Below are 21,955 nucleotides of genomic sequence, written 5' to 3'. Positions count from 1 at the left end.
AGCATCTCTGTGTGTGTTTCTTTGTACTCTTTGTACCATCTTTCTTTTCTCTCTCTGTCTCTGACAGATGGTGCGATAGAGTCCGAAACATTAGCAGGATTAACATGTGCAGATCCTGCAGTGTTTGTTTATAAGTTTTATCGTCACCCTCTGTCTGTCACTGAATAGAAGAGAACACAGCATAACATAACAGATATAGCGGAAAGAACAGTACAGAACAGTACAAAAAAAAAAAAGCAGACCAGAAAAACACAAAAACCACTGTGGACTATTGTGGAACAGATTAGAGCATTTGTTCATTTCATTATGTTAATTTTTTTATTTATTACACAAGCTACAAAAAGGGCAGCTGAGACTTTTTATTATGAAAATGTCCTAACATGTTCTATTTGGAAAAAAACATAATGTGGAGATGCCACTGCAGTAGTAATTCAAATTCTATGCTAGCATTGCCTACTGCTGACACTGTGCAGATAGACAGACGGGCATTCTGGTATACATACAAGATATACAGACATACTGATGTATGAGGCAATGAATGGCGTATGCAAATACTGATTTTGTTTTGCTGATCTGAATGCAAAGCCACACACCCAGCACACACTGTTTGCACCAAAGTTTATATTACTTACTACATCCGTGCACTTAATGCATGCAAATTACTGTGTTTCTCTGGATCTTCCTGGCAGTAGTCTGACCAATGTGAATACCATGGTAGCTTTAAAATACATGTAACCTAATGGTTCAAAAAGCTGTTTATGAAGTCATGATATTGCCTAAATAGTGTTTATTGTAATTTCTTTGGTAATGATGTGGGATAAAAAGTCCAGTTCTGTCTTAAGCCACTACACCAAAGTCACCACATACTTTGTGCTTGATAGTCTGACAGATTTTGTGAGCAACAAAGAGTCATTCTACAACATCCTCCTACTGACAAACAACATAAAAAAAATAAACAAAAAAAAAATCCTATTTGCATGCATGGCCATTCAGGCACACATACCATGGCTGTCCACACACAGAAATCACCACCAACCAGATAATCAAACAGACACACAATTAACAGGAAACATAAAACCGGGATCCAAATCAATAATCTACTGTAGCAGGTTGGTATGCACACTAACAATGTGCCAGGTAAAAGATGAAGATGGACAGAGGGTAAACTGAGATCAGAAGTCAATGGATAAACCCAACTTTATAGTATAGTGTCATCTTTATAGACAGAGGCTACAGACAAGAGAAAGAGATATGAGTATACAGGAAGACGTTTATACTGAGCCACCTACCTCTGATAGAGCTGCCTCCGTTGTCTCCCGGTATCCAGGCCAGCGTGATGGAAGAGGTGGAGGTGGTGGAGACAGTTAGACGAGGCTGGTCTGGAGGGACTGTGGAACGGACACACGGAGTAAACCACTCAATAATACCTGCGTTAAATTATTGTAGATCCTTTTTTGTGGAGAAAACATACTGTAAGTGTGGAAAGCACACCACATTCCTCGTGTTTCAGCTGGAAACACCTTGTGTTTTCAGCTAGAGGTGCAGTGGTAGTGGAGTGCCATTCATGACACTGTCCTACCTTGTACCAAGAGATTGACTATGATAGTGTCAAAGCCCAGGGTGTTGGTGGCTGTGCAGGTGTAGTAGCCTGAGTCTTCAGCTTTGACAGAGCGCAGCACCAGTGTCCCATTGGCCAGGATGAGACGCTGTCCATCTAGAGACACTGGAATGGCTGTGTCCTCGCTAACAGAAAGGAAGGACACCATAAGATTGATTTTACTGTATATTATGCAGAGGTGGAAAGTAATGAAGGACAAACACTTTGTTACTGTACTTACTGTATTTTTCACGTATCTGTATTCTACAGGAGTATTTCTTTTTACATTTTTAAATTGGACTTGTTACTTTCAGTTTTAATACATTTGAGGCGAATAATACATTTTTATATTTAGCACTTTGCTTTGTTTAGCCTGCTAGCTCCTCACGCTTTCACATGCACACTTGCAGTTGAGTCTTACTTATGATCATTTGAAACTTTTGGGACAACATTTTTAACAAATATACTGGTCTTGTGTTTTGTAATAACAGAAACATGGTCACCCATTGCAGCGGTGTGTTCCACTGATGTTTTTTTTTATCATTTTTGAACAACAACGGACGTCTATGGCACAGACGAAGAAGCTAGTCCAGGTTGGAGACTGACAGATGTGAACAGTGAGTAGAGGCTTATCCTTTAAGACTTAATTAGACCGTAAACGTGTTCTTGTTAATTATTTTTGGTATATTTTTTATTTTATTTGAAATCACAATCATTTAGTCAGTATGAGATGAGGCTCAGTTAAGCTTGCACAGAAACCGGTAGAAATGTCACAAATGTCATTTAAAGGGCTACTTTTTACTCTTATACTTCGAGTACACTTCAGAGCCTGTGCTTTCTTTTACTTTTATTTAAGTAAAGAAACTTCAATATCAGTATGTCTACTTTTACCAGTCTTTTTTTATACAGGTATCTGTACTTCTACCTGAGTAATGAATGTGTGTATTTTGCCACCTCTGATATTATGTTAACGTGCTAGTCTTTTTACACTGAAATCAGTATTTGAGTTTGTGTCAGAAAGTTGCATTTTTTTCTAAAGATGCACCACTTATATGACATTATCCCAATGTATTAATGAAAATCTCTGACAACTGACCTTTTGTTAAACCACATGCTATATGTTAACAACACTCAGCTTTATAAAACACTATTGAGGTGGATTCTCACCTGTCTTTGGTCCATTTTATTGTGGGTGTTGGTTCTCCTACTGAGCTACAGGGCAGCCGGACCTCTTTCATCCAAGGAGTAGTCACTGTACCTCCAAATGACAGGATCTTAGCTGGGGCTGGTGGGAGATGAAGAAAGAAATATAAAAATGGTAGATGCATCCAGACAAAGAAACTGACTTAAAAAGGCCATTAGAGCTAATTATATTAACACCCAAACAGACGATAACACGAACAGGGTAATAGCCTAATAAACATGTACCATTTAGAGTCAATACAATGTGATTGGTAATACAAAATGCATAAGATGATTTGTTTTCCATTTAGGATTCATTCAACAAGCATTTACTAGAGGAAATCATGTGCATGGTATTTCTTGCGATTCACACTTGGCAGAAAAGAAATCGGTTTTAAATGTGATATTGCCCAAAGAATGCAAATACAGTACGGATAAGAATATAAAACAGGACAAAGAATGAGCAGAGAGGATATGAAAAAATATCCATCCATTCAGGCACATATCCCTCTTATTCTCTGTCACTCCCCTACCCTACCCACCTGCTCTGCCTCTCTTTCTTTCTCTGGCTTCTTCATGCTGGTGCTCTAGTGCACTTACAGTATGTTAATGTTGAATGAAGTATTGAGTGGGCAAGCCTGGAGGACACTGCCTTTTACAGCTGCTGATCAGCTGATGCACCCACCCGTACTCACAAACTTTTACACCCGGCAGTCAAAGGAACAAATAGATAAAGAAAAGGATACCATGATGGAAAGTGCACTTGGTTCATTCCTACTCCCTCATTCTTCCTGTCTTTTAATCCAGTGCCTATTGATTTAACTGCCCTCTTCATTTTTTCAACACTCTGCCGCTCTGTTGCCTTGTGTATTTGTGAGGTCTGCTCTTGTCGTGTCATTCTCTCTCCTCTTTTTTCCCTCCACCCGCTGTCCTCCCTTTTGTTTCCTTTTTTCTAATTCCCCTGCTTGAGGGCAGTTTATCCGGTGCCCTCTGAACTCTGAAATCAATAACACATTTCTGTAAAGTCAAAAGAGGCAGCAACACAGAAACAGAAGGAGAGGTTGTAGAAACAAGCAAAGGGATGCAGATATATAGAGCAACTGTCAAAGTAAGAGTGTGATCATTTACATCATTCACACAGTCATGTTATTTTTAGTTCATGGCATTGTCAATAAGAGGCTTGGAGAGGAGTTCGACGCTGTCATGAAGAGAGAGAAAGATACACTAGGACAAGCAAAGACCAGAAAAATCTGGAAAAACGAGGACACTCTATACTCATCCACTCAGCAACAGCTTTGTTGATTTGTAGGTCAAAAGAATTTCAGGAGACTAGGAGAAAACCTGTCTAAACATGTTCAGAAGAGGAAGCTTTTTTTTAAACATCTGCATTTGAGTGACAATAATCATATGTGAAGCAATTTTGCACTCTCCTCTCCCTCCATGCATCTATATGCCACCATTACACGTCACTGTGTGTCTCCTCTCTCCTGTAGTGTGTCCTGTCTCTCTCCCTGTACCTTCCCTGGCCTTGGAACTGCATGTGTCTTTTGAGCAGTCACCAGCCAAATCAGCCTGCCTTTAGTTTGTTTATTGTGTCTTATTGGTTTTCTTTTCTTTCTCTCTCCTCTATCCACTCACCCCGACCGGTCGAGGCAGAAGGCCGCCCACCAAGAGTCGGAGTCTGTTGGAGGTTTTCTTCCATTAAAGGGAGTTTTTTCTCCCCGCTGTCGCCTAGTGCTGCTCAAGGGGGATTTGCTGGGTTTTCTTCTATAATAATAAATAATAATAATAATAATAAGGTCTAGACCCTACTTGTTACGGTTTGCAGTCTGGCTTCCTGTTTTGTGCTTTTATTTTGGTTAGACTTCCTGACCTACAGTATGTCACCTTTGTCAGGTCGAGCCCCTTAGTTGTTCCACTTGTTTCTTTATGCCGCATCAGTTATATTAAAATTGACTGTATACTGTACCTCAGCCTGTGTCTACATTTGGGTCCTCCCAATGCCCGAATCTAACATTACTTTGTAAAGTGTCCTGAGATGACTTTTGTTGTGATTTGGTGCTAAACAAATAAATTTGATTTGAATTTAATTTATAAATACATGCAGAAATACAGTGAAGTCCTCCACAGACAGACACCGTGCAAATGAAGCAATAGCTCTAAAATGGGTGTGTTTACTGTGGAATCTAGGCACATCTTTTTGGGTAACAGGAGGGGGGCGGCTGCTGGAAGCTGGCTGGGAACTGAAAGCCAGCTGAATGGCAGCTGAATGGCTTTCAGATGGGAGCAGCAATTCTGAGTGTCTGTATCTGTAGCATTGCATCTGTAACACTGTTTGAAGCCACAAAAGGCTTTATGCAGTTTTTTGTCCACATATGCAGTAATACTCCCCAACACTTGTAAGCAGATTTTGATGTGCTTGATGCTGTTGAAACAATCAGTCAATCTAATTATGCATATAGTAGTTTTAACCTTCATGTCTTTTTACCCAAAATATACTTAGTGGACATTTAGCCTCACTGGGTCTGTTATTACACTTTGATATTCGGGAACTCACCCTTGGCTGCTGGCTCCACAGTGACCTTCTCACTGAAGTTCCCCCGGCCTGCAGTTGTGACAGCTGCAGCCCAGATCAGGTACTGCTGCCGGTGGTTGAGGTGGGTAATTCGGTAGAACAGCAGCTCTGGATTAGCTTCATACTCGCTGGGCAGCTGGGGGGAGCAGAAAAGGGGAAAGGAAAATGTTGGTACTGGAGTGCACCGAGAACACTCCAAACACCTTAATACGCATATCATGCAGCATTACTGTATAAAGAAACAAAGCCCAGAGGAAACAGGTAGAATTTTATAACACAGTAAGGAAAATAAACACATTTTAAAGCCTTCCTAAATCACGATTAAAAAAAAAAAAAACTTTTCCACATACAATACATTTTTATAAGAATGAAAAGATGAACACTGAATAATTCCCTTTTTACTTTTTGGTTACAAAAAACAGTTTATCACAAAAATCTACATTGTTCATCTCCTATGTTCTGAGCAGCACAAAAAAGGATGTGGGTGATGTCGAAGACGATGATGTTTGCCACTTTACTGGAGAGGCAGATGTAATGTGAAGCACTGACTGAACATTATCCTAATGTGAAGCGAGCCTTGTAATCTCCTCTCGAGTCGGTACTACATGAAAAGTGAGGAGGACGAGGTGGAAGACACAGATAGTTATGGGGTATATTATGATAAAATTGTGGGATTGCTGGAGAGAGCAAGACCAACAAAGAGAGAGAGAGGAGAAAGTTGGAATGAAGGAACATAGTAAATCCAACAGCCTCTCCTCCTCTGTTTTCCTCAGGGAGGGCAAACAAATTTGGGACAGAGGAAGATAATAAGAGACAGGCGAACGAGTCAGTCAGAGGTATCATGAACAGCCATCCACTAATTAGGCCTATCTACTGCAGGCATTAGACAGAGAGGAGAGCAGATGAGAGGAACGTCACAAAAACAGGCAGAGAAAGAGGTAGTTACACACAAGCTAGCTCAAATATGCATTCATGAATATGCTCACACAGACATACAGGCATACAGTACATGACCTAGAGGTGGATGTGTAATTGCTGTGTGTTTAGCCCATCCATGTGTCTGACGTCTAAACACATGTGCATCATTGTCCCTACAACACACAAACACACACAGAGAACCCACTGATCACCTAGCTTACAGTTATACCCTTATCCTCTCAACTCCTACTGTGTCCCAACACACACACACACACACAGACACATACACACACACTTCTACATATTCCCCCTCAGCAGCTCCGTCTGCTCGTGGTCACATCTATGAATAGAATACTATGAAAACACAATCACACATTTAACACATATTGCCCTGTAAGGTAGCACCTAAAATTCACTGTTGCCCGCAAAATCACATTTTACTGCACCCCGCTAGTTTGACACTGACTTCCATTTCTGACTGACAGGTGCATGTGCACAGATGAAATGACTGCAATACAAGTGTCAAATGGTTGGAAGCGTTGGTACACACAGCAGACCGATAAAACCTGCAAAGACTCTGCAGTGTAGCTGAGCTCTGTCCCAGCCTGCTGGGTTGTTGTCTGCAGAGCGACTTATCCTGCGCAAAGAGATTCCACTATTCGTGTTGTTTTTCACATTTATGAATCCACTGGGCTTTTGATTACTTCCCTGTGTTCACTGTTCATCATCCATCCCTGTCTTCATGTCCCTGTCCCTCTCCACATTTCCCTGTACTGGGCCCACTCCTTGCCTTTCCTTCCCTATATCCACCAATGCCACCTGCCGTTTTACACTGTCTCTGTCTTTCTCCCCCTGACTCTCACACCTTCTCACATCTTCTTTTCCTCCTCTCTCCTCTGTGTACATTTGCATCTCCACTGCAGGCAGAGGTATGGAGACAAGGATGGATGGATGAATGAATGGACGGATGGGTGGCTAGATATAAGGAGGAGGGAGGGAGGGAGGGAGGAGTAAGTGTGTGTTGCTGTAACGGATATTAAAATATTCTTCCAGCGTGGAGATAGCGGTGATCCGGGGAACGATAGAGCGAGATAATGAAAAGAGGAACAAAAGTACTCCCCGTGCGATGTGTCTGACCCCCCCATCCCTCCTTCCTTCTCTCCAGTCACACTCATTTACATAGTAATCATCCTGAACTCTGCATGGGGGCTTCAGAGAGAGAAAGAGAAAGATAGATAGATAGGTAAATAGAGAAAAAGAGAGAAAGAGTGACTTGTGAATGAGGAAGACTAAGGAGTAGATGCATGTGTATTTCCAAATAGGTATATTTATTTGGTGCACTTGTGTCACATGTATGTGTGTGTATATGTAAGTGAGCAGGATTTAGTCCTTGGTTTTGAATTCACACTCTCATCAAAACATGAGTTGCATTTATGTATGTACCTCTGTATGCATGGTGTGATATATTTATGAATGTCTGTCTGTGTGTAAGTGAGAGTGTGCGTTTGCTGTCGGCTTGTTTTCTGCTCTCGTTGATGAACAGATGAGGTTGTCCTGGCAACGTGATGAGACACAGATATGCAAATGAGACTGGAGGGTGAGCTTGCACACACACACACACACACACACACACTGCTGTATGAGGAGAGCTCACCCCCCCCACGCACACGTCTTGCTGAGAGTTCAGCACTAGACCACACACACATATCCACAAATACACAAATGGTGAATGTCATAATTAAATTAACTCTTTTTATTTTAGGATTATACGTTGTATAAAATGTATAACAGAAGCTGTATTCTGCATTTATTCTACATCACTTGTCTCTGTCATCACCGTGTTTGGATAGTCTTTTTCCCCCTTTTCATCCACTTCCCAGTCCCAACTCTCTGCACCCCTGTTCTAACTCACCGGTTGGCCTGACCCGGGGCTGGAGCAGTAGATTGTGTACTTGCGGATAATTCCATTCGGTTTGTGAGGGGGTAACCAGGACACCACGACGCTGCTGGCAGAGGAGGGCACAGCTTTGATGCCAGCTGGGGGTCCTGGGTCTGAAGCATAAAGAGGAGAGAAGAGGGAAACAGAGGGCAGGAAAACCAGTTACATTTTCTTTTGTGTCCAATGTACTGACTTAACATTTTTAAGAGTATATGCAGCAGTTTCTGGGGGGGGGGGATCTGCCCTTTTTTTTTGGTCATTGTTAGTTAGATGTTAAAAGATCACAACACATGCATCAAACAGCCATGTGTCCCCACAAAGACCCTTGGTTAAACTGCTGGTACTCCATAGTTAACCCTACAGTGTTGCAGCTAGTACAGCCTGACTCTGTGGGTTTGGTAATACATTTGAATAGCTAGCTAACACACTGAGTACCAGCACAATTCTTCTTCAATGCCAACAGACCAATTTGTTCTCAAAAATACAAATATTTAATATGTAAACCAAACAAAAACAAAAGAAAGCACAACATTTGAAAATAAAAAGCAGGAGTATGATGACATAACTTGTGTAATATCAGCTATTATGTCATATGATGGTGCATGCTAGGCTGAACATGTACTCAGTTATCTGACTTGAGTAAATTAAACAGCCTTTTCCTTGTTTTATTGTTTTTATGTTGACCATCATGATCTTTACTGGGCATTTAGCTTGTGGTCTGAAATGATCATTTATAAGCAGAACATTTTTTTAAACGTTATCCAATTAAACCTAATCTTTAAGCAATGTTGCCAAAACATTAACTGTACTCAGCTCCTTGGATGTGATTATCTATTTATTTATTTTTGCTGTTAATCTTAGTCTTTTATGATTTTAAACTAAATATGACTAAATAAGTGAATATGAATATGTTGGCATTAGGAAGATGGGCATATTTCACCATTTCATTTTATAGACCAAACTGTTAATTGGGAAAATCAATTGTGGATCAAACAATAATAAAAATCTTCTTTGCAGCCCTAAATCTCTTTTTCTTTGTGTAGTAGCTATTTGTCTGGATCCAAATTCAAATTTTAGCCAAACCTAAAATTAAAAGGTCACTGATGCACCATAATGTACGCAGGCAAAAGAAGTCCATAGTACATATCTTACGGTTTGTGAGGTTTATTCATCCATTGCAGCAAACCAACAAAAGAACAAAGGAGTCATGCCTCCTCCTGCTTCTCTCCTGCACTTCTCGCCTGCGTGTCCAGTTCAACTTACCTGTGAGTTTCTGGACTCTCAAGCTCCATCAGTGCCATTCCCACCTACCTGACTCACCTGAGTGTCCCCGGCACCTCAGCTACAACTACGTCTCTCTTGCCTGCTCTACTCCTCTGCGTGCTCCTGGCCTCCCGGCTACACCAACTTCTCTCCTGCCCGCTAGACGCACCACTCAGTGGCTGGCGTCACTTTCCCTTGTGAGTCCCGATTTCCTCGGCCACTAGACAACCTCCAGCGCAGATCAACTCCTCACCTGATCCTTGGGCTCACCAACCCATCTCCACAGCCGGCCTTAACCTGCTCCCCTGTGTTACCCGGTCTGTTCCCCTGGTTGTGCCAGCTCAGAATCCCCATCTGACATTGAGCGTCTGTCCACGCTGTGGGTTACCTCACCTGCTCCATACTCTCCAAAGATCCTAGTCACTCCTGCTGTCTAGTTCTCCAGTGTCTGTTTATCGACTGCTTAAATAAATCATCTGTGTCCAGACTTCGAACCTTGCCTTCTGAATCCTCCTGGTCCTAAAATATCAGGGTTCAGTTGATCAATAAAAAAAGTCAAACATGTAGTGTTTGTTTCTTGGTGTAACTTTGAACCTAATAGAAGAAGAATTTAAACCTATACAAGTAATTAGACAACTTAAGTAAGCATACTGTTACAAAGATCAAATCTGCAAATTAGCACGTGTGTGCCTACTTATAAGAGCAACAAATGTACACATTCAAAGGGGCTAAATGCTGTAGTCCCCAGGGTGGAGGGGCTAGTGGAAAGAGCATAAACCACCAGGTATCTGGAATGTCTTCTTCTGTCTGGGGCCAGACAGAAAAAGGCAGGTTCAGATTTGGCTGTTTGCACTGCAACACTTTTCCATATGCTATAGATAGAACTGAGGGCAAACAGAAGGGTGAGACTGAGAGCGACAGAGAACACTGAACGTATGTGTAGAGGCTGCCCCTGGACACAGTGTCAACCCACATCAGGGAAAAAGAGGCTCTCAGCTTGCCCCTGATAAACACACATGTATACACACATAACGCCTAACTCAATACACATATTTGAAGAGCTACTGTAGTGATGGCAGCTCATAAAACAGAGATATAGTGTGGAAGAGAGAATAAAGGCTTTTTCTGAAATGACACACTGCACCCCCCCACTCCACTCCTCATTTTCTCCATCTTCAGATGCCTGCCTCCTACTCTGCCTGGCCCCAGGGAGGGAGACGAGAGGTGGATATGGATGTAATCCACAGCCCGCCGGTGTAAGCACAAAATTAATTCTCTCTAAGCCACAAAGAATTAATCCCTCTCTTTGTGCTGGGCGCTGAGTTTGTCTTGCACACAAACAATAGCACATGGACACGAACACTAATGCTAAGACATATAGACACCCAAATACACATCCCCATCCCAAACACTTCCACATGTTCACGTGCACAGACACACACCCTTAGGCTCCTTAACCACACACTTTTTGGCTTCTTAATTCTCATTAGCACTGGTAATGGCACATCAGAGCACAAAGAGGTTTTAATCAGCAACCTCAGTCTTACAAAAAGGCTAGCTCCCCCACACACACTCACTGCCTCCTACACTGAAGCCTTTCGACCTGCCTCAAAGATGTAGTGAGAGTAAATGACATATTATAGGTCAGTTCATTTTTGGATTCATTTGTGTGGAAAGATTGACTAAAATATGGACTCACAGTCTTCACGGGTTTGGATGTACAGGACATTGCTCCGAACGCCGTCCCCGGCCTGGGTGTAAGCCAGCACCTGGATGCTGTAGTTGGTGAACTTCTCCAGGCCTTTGAGCTCTACCTGCTCCTTAGTGGTTGTGATGTTTTGCATTTCACCCCACTCTGAGAGACAAAAAGAAACATTCAGGCCAAGGACTAGGCTCTTACTAGTCACGACGTCTAAGCAGGATGACAGACACGCTCAACCCACCTCCATCCGGGAAGACGGCCCAGAAGACTACGCGATATCCTTTCAGTACACCATGTAGCGTCATCCTGGGAGGCTCGGCCCATGTGATTACTGCCTCATCTGATGTCACAGAAATGGCTCGCACGTTCTGAGGAGGCTGGCTGGGAACTGGAGAAAAGATAGAGAGAGGGGAGAAAAGGTCAGGTAAGTTAGATAAATCATGTCTCTACCCTATCTATTCATAGAAAAGGTTTATCCATTGAAGGGTGGTAAATGGTTACTCCTTGTTTGATGACTAATCTAAATACCCAGATGAACTGGAGAAAATCAAGAACATTTTTTAGCTACCATCCAAACTTCTTTAAGGTTGAAAAGTGTATCTTCACTGTCTGGCAGAATCATGTTCTTGTTCCAATGTTTTATTGAAGCAAATTCAGTGAAGGCTGCATCATTCCAAGAAATTGATGTCTTTTGCTTTATTTTGTACATTATATAACATTTACCCCGAAATATCTGGCATGTTTAGTATCTATGAATATTTTTGGATCTCCACTATAATTTAAAGTTCCATCAGCTACACTTTGACTGCTCCTTTACCTGGTCAGTGAGGTTTAAGAGATTAGTAACTGTGAAAATTTTTATTTGTTTTTCATCAACCCAGAGGCTGTCATTGTCTTGTAAAAATGAGGACTGTATTTGTCTATTTGGTAGATAAATAAACAGATAAATAAACCTTCTCTGAAACCCTAAAAAGCATTTCCATATCAAACCTGATGAGTAAACAGGCTAGCGATAGATAAAAAGCTCACGACATGTGTCCAGCCTGATGTATAGGCCCATCTCCTACAACCACCATCTCTTTCTCTCTGTACAAGCCTCCCTCTATCCCCTCCAGTCCAGGTGTCTCTTTTATTGGCCACCGCTGACCATTAGTCTTTCAGACTTTGAATAAAGCACACTGTTGAAGATGAACAAAAGTCAACTTGTGAGGAAAGGAGGGTCAGGAAGAGAGGAAGAGAGGCAACTGAAAGACAGAGCAATGAAAGAGAGAGATCGGGCCAAGTCCACCAGGGAATTTCTCTGCAGCTGGTGGAGAGAGAGGAGGTGGGGAGGAGGACAGAGGAAGGGGGGGAGGAGGAAGGAGGATTAGAAAACTGAAACAGGGTTTTGCATGAATAAATCTTTGGGCCCCACATCCAAATAATTAGAAGGCAACAAAACACAGGCCAGCAATTCGCTTCACAGTCACACCTTTACAAAAATAAAGCTGAAAGAAGATGTGGACAAAAAGGTAAGCTGGTTAGAATGCCTCCAAACTGTCTTTAATGGGGCTTCTTTAGGGTTACACAAATGAAAGAAGGCAGGTAAACTGAAAAATGTTGCATAAGTCTGAAATACAGAGATCAGGAATAGAGGAACAGAACGAAGGCAGTTTTGGACTGAGCCTCAGGGAGGAGGAGGAGGAGGAGGAGGAGGGGTGAGGGGCAGAGGAAGAAGGAGGAAGGGAGGAAGAATTAAAAGCAAATGGAGCAAGGGAAGGACAGAAAAAGATGAAAAGAGAGAGCAGAGAGACAATGCACTCAGCTGTGGGTAATTACAGCAGGAAGCCAGCAAAGGGACAGAGAGAGAGAGACAGACACAAGCTAATTATAATTATTTTTAGTATGCTTGTTGTTATCACTATTATCATAATGGCCATCAATATCACTGTCGCCACGGTGACAGCCACTGGGAAAAAATGGAGAGCTCTGTCTGCTTTGGACCAATGGGGCTCAGCCAACTGTTCACTGGATGGACAAGTATGTATATGACGTGTGTGTTTGTATTTGTTTGTAGGGGGGAAAAAAACAGTTTCCATACACAGCTTGCAGATGAACTGCTTTTAAAAACAACAGCTGAGCAATAAAGAACAGAAAGAAAGAGTGAACTGAAAATGAAAGTAGAAGACGTACAATATTTAGGGGCCTTCTTGAGAAATAATTGAGTTTTTTTTCTTTTGAAGAGATATTGATCTGTGTTTTTATGTTAACAGCTGTCAGCTTGTTTTGGATTTCTTCTGCTCCTTAGAGGCTGAAAGTCAATTAATGTAGCTCACTTAGAAAATATTGATTTACAAAAAAAATGGATAAGAGGAAAAGCTGCCTCGCTTTGTAAATCATAGCTTTTGGAAGACAAGCCAGACCCACAAACAAACTAAAAGTCCAGTGATCCACTGCCCGCCTGCTCTACAACAGCCCCTTCCAACTCTCCTACAAGATTACCTGTTCATAATTTTTAAGGAAGTACTGGATATTTTTTGTGACCTAGTGTGTGAAAAAAAGTCACATTTTTTGTTTAGTTTTTGCAAAATACCGGTCTGGAAAGTGACTCCCATCAGTCCTTCCGCTAAGGAGATGGATGTTTTTGCACCCATTTGTTTGTCTTTTAGATAACAGCATATCTCATTTAATAGAAAGTAACTGGAACTGAAACTGTTGGTGGCTCAGATCTGGGTAGAGGTGTGTCACATGAAGATGCAGTTTAAAAATTTTACTGTGTAAGACTGAGCAGCCTTCAGCATTTTTTCATTCATTCATTCATTTATTTATTCATTGACCCAAAATTTAGCTCCTCTGCCTCCATCTCCATGTTTGAGGCCACTAGGATCCCTCAAAAATCACTGAAGTGCTGGGGAATGTGCACTGTGTCAATGAGACTATGCATGTCCCTGATATTTGTAAAATGATTAGTGAGAGGACAGAAAGAATGCAGTTTGGTCAAGTGCTGCAGAGAAACATCTGTTCTTTCCATGTTATTTATGTGTGCAAAGCATTAACAATAAACACAGTGGTGTGGCGGTTAGCCCTTTCGTATCACATCAAAAAGGCTCCGGGTTCGAGCCCTGTCTGAACTGAGGCCTTTCTGTGTGGAGTTTGCAATCACAATTTCTGGTTGATTGATCAACCTGATGTTTCTTTAATTTGCTGTTTTTAGTGGAAGACTAAACCCCAGGAAGACCAGTGGCCACTGTGTGGAAGCTAACAGGGATTCAAATAAAGAATAAAGAACAGTCATCTCAGGTTACAAAGCATGACAGAAAACATGCATTAACTTGAAATTAAAGTCAAAACAAACCAGATGATATAGGACTATAGTAAGGTCACTCTTCCACCGTACAGAATGCACCATGCTGCTGAACTCTAGTAGCCCAAATTTAAACTCATAAACAGACCAAAATGTAAATAAATAAATAAATAAATTCCTTTTTTTGCATATGCTGAGGTCTGCTGTCCGATCCTCACCATCCTCCAGCGTTGTAGCGTTGATCTCTGAGCTAGAGGGCCCTGTGCCAGCTCTGTTGAAGGCCTGGACAACCACACCATACTGGGCAAACTTCTTCAGGTTGTCCAAGGTGTAAACCTCACTGTCTCCAGTGGCCTTCATCTCCACAATGCTGTATTGGCCGTTACTGCCTGGGCCGTTTTCTCTGTAGCCGATCTGGTAACCTCGGATCACCCCGTTCTGCAGTTCCTTCCTGGGAGCCTAAGTGATGAAATAAGAAAAGACAATACTTACAGTACATCAGATTCATCTTTTCATATTTACAGTAGATGCAATGATTCAGACATTAGGTTACTTTACAAGTAGGAAACAAAGTGCTGTAAGGAAATGAAAAATCATCTTTGTGGAAGTACATGGCTTTACCTTCCAGGTGACCCTAATACTCTGAGAGGTGACAGGCTGCAGGATCACATCCATGGGAGGACCATCGGGCTCTGCAGGGTGACAGCAACACAAAGGAGCTGAGGCAGAGGCATTTTGCTACTGTTAAACAAACATTCTGTGTTTCCATTAAGTCTCATGACCTTCAAATATTCTGATATGTGGTTTTCAAGCTCGTTCTTTTTGAGTTTCATTGACTTTTAGTATTAAAACCTTATTCAAGGACAAATGTCATGCTAAGAGCAAAACAACAAGCAAATATCTGCTCACATTCACATTGGTTAAAAGCAGTGCGGTCAAGATACTTACGTGCTTCCTCTGTGCTGATGGTTAGTTCCTTACTGGCCTCGCTCTTGCCTATGGCGTTGTAGGAGTACATGCGAATGCTGTAGACAGAGGCAGGGTGAAGGTCCACTATGTTGGCTTGATTGTTGGTCGGGGAGATGTTTCGAGTGGCATGTTTCAACTCCCAGGAATCTGACAAAAAAAAAAAAAGAAGAGAATTTTTTTTTCTGATTTCAAAAACATTTATATTTAGGAAGCTTTTTTTTTTATCCCAAATAACTTTCCTACAGACAAATAAAGTAAAATTTTTGAATTGTAACATTACTAACATATGTATTTTGACAGTTAACCTAATCTGTAATGTTTTAAATAAAGAGAACAGCGCTATAATACTGTCTGCTCTTTTCACCTACCTGTCTTGTTCTTATACTCAATATCGTAGGAGGTAATGACGCTGTTTCCATCAAATCTCTGTGTCCATCGAAGATTCATACTACGATCTTTTACTTCTCTCACCTCCAACTCTGGAGGGTCTGGGGGCTCTGAGGAGAGCAGTGCCAAAAAAGAAGAAGAAAAAAAAAAGAAGAAAGACCATTTTAGATGGAAAGATGACAGAGCTGGTTTGTGTATTTTCTAACAACATGTCGACATCTGTACAGGAATGGTTACCTTGCACAGTGAGCTGGATGAGGCCTCGTCCTTCTCCATAAGAGTTAATGGCATGACAGGAGAAGAAGACTGAATCCTCACGCTCTGCTGGCTTTAACTGTAAGGAGGAAGGTTGACAGATCAATGTCAGAGAACTACAGATCTATCTTTGTGCAGGCAAACTGCGTAAAGCACAGTTTTGTTGTGGAGAAGAGAGAGTTTTTCATCTTGCATTTTTGGAGTTAAGATTTACTTTCTTACACCTTTAGACCACCCTCTGTGCTATTTTTGTCACTTCACTGGACTCCATTATGAAACTGCCAGTACTGGGGCAGGTGCCTGATATGACTGGCCTAGATTGGTACCAGCGTCTAACAACGCCTAACACACTGATTGATATGGTAATGTATTCTTCTTTATCTGTATCTCACTTTTCTTCCACATTTCCCCATATACTGAATGTACAAATGTTCACCAGAGCGTGCTTTGTATGCCGAACCCCGACTCAGAGTCCAAACAGACGAACAAGAAAAGTGAAAGAGAGAAAACTGAAAGCTATCAGCTGAGTAACAGTCATGAAGCTACTGCTGTCTGATTTCATCAGCTAGATGCTGGACCATGTACAAGCATTTCTTTACCTTGAGCGTAGACAACACCTCATCAGTCTTCTCATTGGGACTGGTGGTAATGGAGTATCGGGGGTTGCGGTCGGGATCAATGACTGTGTCTCCTCTTTCCCAGCGGATGATGATGGGCCATTCTCCCCTGGCTGTGCAGTTCAGCTCCTTCACGTGACCCTTCTTAGCCATGGTAGTGTTGGGGTGACTGGTGATCATTGCGGGGACTGGAAGGAGAAGGGAAATGGAGTGTGAGATGAAGAGAAGGTGAGGATAAATGGTGGATGCAGGGAGAAATGGTGACAGTAAACGGATTGATGCCAGGGATATTAGATGACACAGGCAGACAAAAGATGGAAGAGGGGAGGAAAAGAGAGTGTGTGGATAATAAGCAGGGTTTAAATGTAAAGGGAGAAAGAAGTGAAAGAGCAGAGAGGACAGCTGGAAGTTAAAAAGGTGGAGTTCAGAGTAGCCAAGTTCCATTGCACTAGAGTAATGAAGAGCTATGGTCAATGAGGTAAAGTCAATAAACCTCCTCTCTCATTCTCCAATAGTTAACATTAGGGTCTAGGTGAATGAAGAGGCAAAGCGATAACACTACCTTTTGTGCACACTCTGTACACAAAATCACTCACACACACAATCTTTTCTGGCTAACACACACAGAAACACACACACACAACATCGATCTGAGGAGGGTTCTGCTGTTTTGTTTTCATCACTTATTCATATCACCCTCCCCCTTTTCCTCTTTTCCTCCCTCTCCGCTGAGCGAAACAGACAAAATTGAAGGAAGCAGAGGAGAGGAACGGTTCAATCAATAACGCTAACACCAGAAGGAGAGAGAGAGAGAAGTGGGCAGCCCTGTGATAGCAGAACACAGTGCGTTCATGTGCACCTGGTTATCTGTGTCTGTGTGTGACAAAAGTATAAGCATCAAAAGGTGCCAGGAATTAACATCTCTTTTGTGTACAGCTGTTTTTTGTAAGGTCAGAGTACTGCATGATGCAGAGGATACTGGCCTCAGATAAAGCCCCACTTAATGATGACAGTCTGTGTGTTTGTACAGTATGTGCAGGTATATTTTACCTGTGCATTTTCACACTGCATTACAGAGGGCAGTACTCATAGCAAAGGCAGGACAGAGAGGCTGATTGCAGATAATGATTAAGCTCAGTGTTTTTGATTGTCTGTAGATAGATCCCAAGAGTCAAAAGATCAATTGCTCGGCTGCTCGCTTTCTCACAGCCTATCATACGCACACTTGTTTCTTTTGCTGTTATGTTCATGGTCACCTTTGCTCCACCACTTTATTGTTGCACATGTACAGTATGTCTGTATATAGGGGAGAGCAGTGCAAGCTGCATTATTCATCTGAGCTGATGAATGTAAAAGTTTCATCTACAAAGCAACTAGTGCGAATGTGTGCAGGAGCATTGGAGCATCCCAAATGGTCTCAATGCTGTTATCTATGCTGGAAAAAACTAGCTTGTATACTCACTTTTTACAGTGAGGACCATGCTCTTGCTGATGTCTGAACCCACACCATTGGAGGCCTGACAGAGGTAAAAGCCACGATCCTCTTCCAGGACATGTCTGATGAGTAGAGAGCCATTACTCATGATCTGGATGCGGCCTGTCAGAGGCACAGGGTGGTACTGCTGCGGGTTCCCAATACCCGCTGGACAGAAACAGAGACAGCAACAAGGGCAGGTGGTTATGCCACAGTAACCAGGAAACACTTGCATTTCCGAAGCATTTACTTTGGACAGCATGGACCTATGAATATGACAATGGGCAGAGAAAAGACGACACAGACACATCACATTACAGAGATAAAAAATGAAAGACGGGCCATGTACCTAGTGTACCTTTGGCATGCTTCCACATGACCTTAGGAGGAGGGTATCCATCAACAGAACAGTTTAGGATCCCTGCCTTGCCATAGATCCCATCCTGGTTGTTGGGCTGAACCACAAACCGAGGAGGCACTGGAGGAAGAGGAGATAAGTAAATAAAAAAAGAAAGAAATGGTTTTGGTCCCTCCCCACAATGGAACTATATTTAACCTCTAGAGTCCTGAGCTTTGGAAACCCAAGCTGTGCGGTCCTCATATGAGGACGCAGGGACTCTAGAGGTTAATGTTTCCTGCATGGCCAGAAAACAGTATTTCAATCAAAATAGTACCATAAGTGCCTATAAAACGTTTTCACTCTTCTTGGAAGTTTTTGCCTTTTAGTTTGTTACATTAAAATCATCATAATTTTTTTTGGCAAGAGAATTTTTTTGTGGCAAAGAGAAAGCCATTATTGAAAAAACAACAATGTTAAGATTCTGGAGTGGCCCAGGTGGAGGCCAGACCTCAATCCTATTGAGAATCTGTGGTTGGACTTTTGCAAAGAAGAATGGGAAAAAAAAATCCAGTGTCCACTGGTGCAACGCTGACCGAGACCTGGGGGTGAAAACCTCTGCAATCGCTTGTTTACTCTCTTATATTTGTACTTAATTTACTTTACTTGTAGTGATCTGTTTTCAATATGGCATGAAGTGTCTTTTTCTGTTAATCAAAAAAGCCAGATGAAACTTACAATGATTCAGTGTTATAACAAAGTAAAAGGTGAAACCTTCCAAGGGGGTGAATACTTTTGATAAGCACTGTATAAAGTACCTCAAAATCCTAAATCACTACAGTGCTCTTTTGAAATAACCCATTTTCTTTCTCCTTCAGCTCTCTCTAAATATCACTTTTTTCTTACCTGTAACTGTAAGCTGCCTCTCTGTGCTGACAGTGGCAGCATCGTTGCTGGCAATGCAGGTGTAGTTGCCATTGTGTTTGAGCGACACCTTGGATATTTGGAGGGAGCTCATAAACTCCTTTGTGTCGATAGTGATGCCCGAAGAGGGGACGATCTCCTGCCCGTCTTTGCGCCATGTGATGCGTATGGGCATGTCTCCAGATGACACCACACAGGCGATGTACATCAATTTACCGATAGAAGTCGGTGGAAAGTCAAATGGCTGGATCAGTGGAGGAACTGAAAGGGGTGGAGAAGGAGAAGATGAAAGAGTAAGCAAGAGAGGTGAAGGTAGAGAGGAAGGGAGGGGTGGAGGGAGAGTAAACAAAAATATAGGAGGAACAATGTGATAAAGGAAGCAGTGAAATGAGATAGAAGAAGTAATATAAGTAAAAGAGACAGAACAGGCAGTCAAGTCGATCAAAAGGGGAATGAGGGAGAGAAAAAGGCAAGGACAGGCAACAGGGTGAAATAAAGGGTAGAACGAGAGTAGAGAGAAAAAGGAAAAGAGGGAAAAGGAATGAAGAAAAAGGTGAACAAAAACAGTTAGAGGGTTGTTTAAGCGAGTGGGGTGAGTAAAAGGTGAAGACAGAGATTTCAAACAGATATGAATAAGTGAAGGATTGAGAAAAGAGAGAGAGAGACAGATGTGAAGACAGTGAGAATATGGGTAGACACACATTTGAATATTCAGGGGCATTGAGAGGACATGGGGTGGGAGGGGGAGAGACGTGAAGGGAGAAGAGGTTGAGCGAAACAGAAGCAAAGACCAGAAAGAACGAAAAGACAATGTTAGATTTCATTTTCACCTGACTGGCTGATTGGTAAACTAGTGTTCCATCTCTCTGCAGGACTGCAGGAGATTGATAATCTGATTTCTTGAGTCTGGATGCCCCAAGCTTCACCTTCCACTGCTGTCTGGCCTACTAGTCCACTGCCCACTCTGCAGCTGCCTGTGGCCCCTACAAACCCCTCCACTCCACCCTGCCCTGCTAAAGCCAGCCCATAATAGCTGCTCTAATTAGAGCCCCATCCGAAGGGGGAAAGAATGGTGTTGCCATGGAGACCGGTGGAGGTGATGGCGGTGGTTTGGAGGTGGGGAGAGGGGGTAGGGGGGTTACAGCTGAGACATCTGGGGGATTTAATCTGGGCCTCGTTAAAATTCATCTAATTAAATCAGAGACATGACGAGCACACATTCATACCAGCACATACCTGCACCTACGAATGCACATACACACACATGCATGTGCGCTTGTGTACATAGACACACACGTATGCACAGAGGAACACTACGAAGACCACTGAGTACCACGGATTTTACACATCTGCTAATGTCAAGCACGAAACACACAAAACCCATACTCACACTCGACAACGTCCTAAAACAAACATGTCATGATATCACTGCAGAGAGCAAAGCCAAATAACGTACAAGGTAACACACAGTATGGATACACACATGCAAACGCACTGTCATTTACACACATGCACACACATACAAACCTTATACAATAGCACCCCTGCTCTATGTAATTGCTGAGTGGTTGAGAGAGCTCACTAGACCACTCCGCCCCTTAATCAGGGGTTATTAGAGGCAATGCATACAGCTTTCTTCTTTCCTCTCTTACTGCACTCGCACCCTCCTGCTCCAGTCACTCTCCAGCCCTCTTACAATCACTCTTTTCTACATTCATAAGTTTTTTCCACTGCATTTTATGACACAGTAAAAGCTAGACTCACAATTCTCTGTTATTTTACTTAGTATATTCCCCTTAGTGTGAAAATCCCAAACACTAATTTGCACCACATAACACACAAGATTGGGTGTTTTAGAGACACCTACTGCGTGTGACTTTTTATTCTGGGAAAATGCATCGTGGTTATGAGCGAAAACCTGCGAAACTCTCCAACAAAGTTACTACTTTCAAAACGACTCACCTTTGACAGTGACATAAACAGTCTGCGTGATGAACAGCTGTGGTTGGATGAGCACGCTGCAGACGTAGGCCCCCTCGTCCATCCCCTTTTGGACATCACTGAGCTTCAGAGTTCCGTTTTCATACACCACCTGAACAAGGAGCACAATACACAGAGATGATACTCCAAATGCTTGGTCTTCTTATTCATAAACACAGCTGTGAATTTAAATAAGATGATGCTAAGATCAAAACATGACACCGGTGCTTTGTGACTTTATTTTCAGGTTTAATCCAGTGGAATGTTTTTCTATGCTACAAACAAGATCAAATAAAAAGCAAAACACACAAAAAAATGTAATATAATATAGAAAGCATCTCACATGGATTTTAAAGGTCAGTCACTCTTTTTTTGCCACATGCTTGCTTCAGCTTCCAGTACATGAACATGAGAATATAAATATTTAATAGCCTGAAATGTTGCATGAATTGTAAAGTTTTTGTAACACTCTAACAGGTGCACAAAGGCAGCTGTTCTGTTGTTCACAAATTCCGTCACAGGTCTTTAAGATGCAAGCTAACGTGAGACAAAC

At 42.1% G+C, this 21,955-nt stretch overlaps 1 protein-coding gene across 3 annotated transcripts in view; it reads right to left on the bottom strand.

The window, feature by feature from the left end:
* The window catches only part of dscaml1 (Down syndrome cell adhesion molecule like 1), a 99,497-nt gene that overhangs the window by 8,932 nt on the left and 68,610 nt on the right, over positions 1-21,955 (bottom strand). For 2 of the 3 annotated variants that reach the window (XM_020600163.1, XM_020600161.1), the window contains exons 9-25: positions 21,385-21,514; positions 19,405-19,683; positions 18,511-18,639; positions 18,150-18,329; positions 16,670-16,875; positions 16,053-16,149; positions 15,797-15,925; positions 15,408-15,575; positions 15,081-15,151; positions 14,678-14,918; positions 11,418-11,564; positions 11,174-11,329; positions 8,185-8,324; positions 5,337-5,490; positions 2,765-2,882; positions 1,580-1,743; positions 1,290-1,388 (exon numbers count right to left, since the gene is read on the bottom strand). In XM_020600163.1, coding sequence (XP_020455819.1) covers positions 1,290-1,388; positions 1,580-1,743; positions 2,765-2,882; positions 5,337-5,490; positions 8,185-8,324; positions 11,174-11,329; positions 11,418-11,564; positions 14,678-14,918; positions 15,081-15,151; positions 15,408-15,575; positions 15,797-15,925; positions 16,053-16,149; positions 16,670-16,875; positions 18,150-18,329; positions 18,511-18,639; positions 19,405-19,683; positions 21,385-21,514 — 2,608 coding nt within the window. The remainder of the gene's footprint in view (positions 1-1,289; positions 1,389-1,579; positions 1,744-2,764; positions 2,883-5,336; positions 5,491-8,184; positions 8,325-11,173; positions 11,330-11,417; positions 11,565-14,677; positions 14,919-15,080; positions 15,152-15,407; positions 15,576-15,796; positions 15,926-16,052; positions 16,150-16,669; positions 16,876-18,149; positions 18,330-18,510; positions 18,640-19,404; positions 19,684-21,384; positions 21,515-21,955) is intronic. The other variant, XM_020600162.1, reaches the window with a different exon arrangement.

This window comes from Monopterus albus, unplaced genomic scaffold (assembly GCF_001952655.1).
Source record: "Monopterus albus unplaced genomic scaffold, M_albus_1.0 scaffold45.1, whole genome shotgun sequence".
In the NCBI taxonomy this organism is placed as follows: domain Eukaryota; kingdom Metazoa; phylum Chordata; class Actinopteri; order Synbranchiformes; family Synbranchidae; genus Monopterus; species Monopterus albus.
This window is presented reverse-complemented; position numbering and strand designations above follow the sequence as displayed.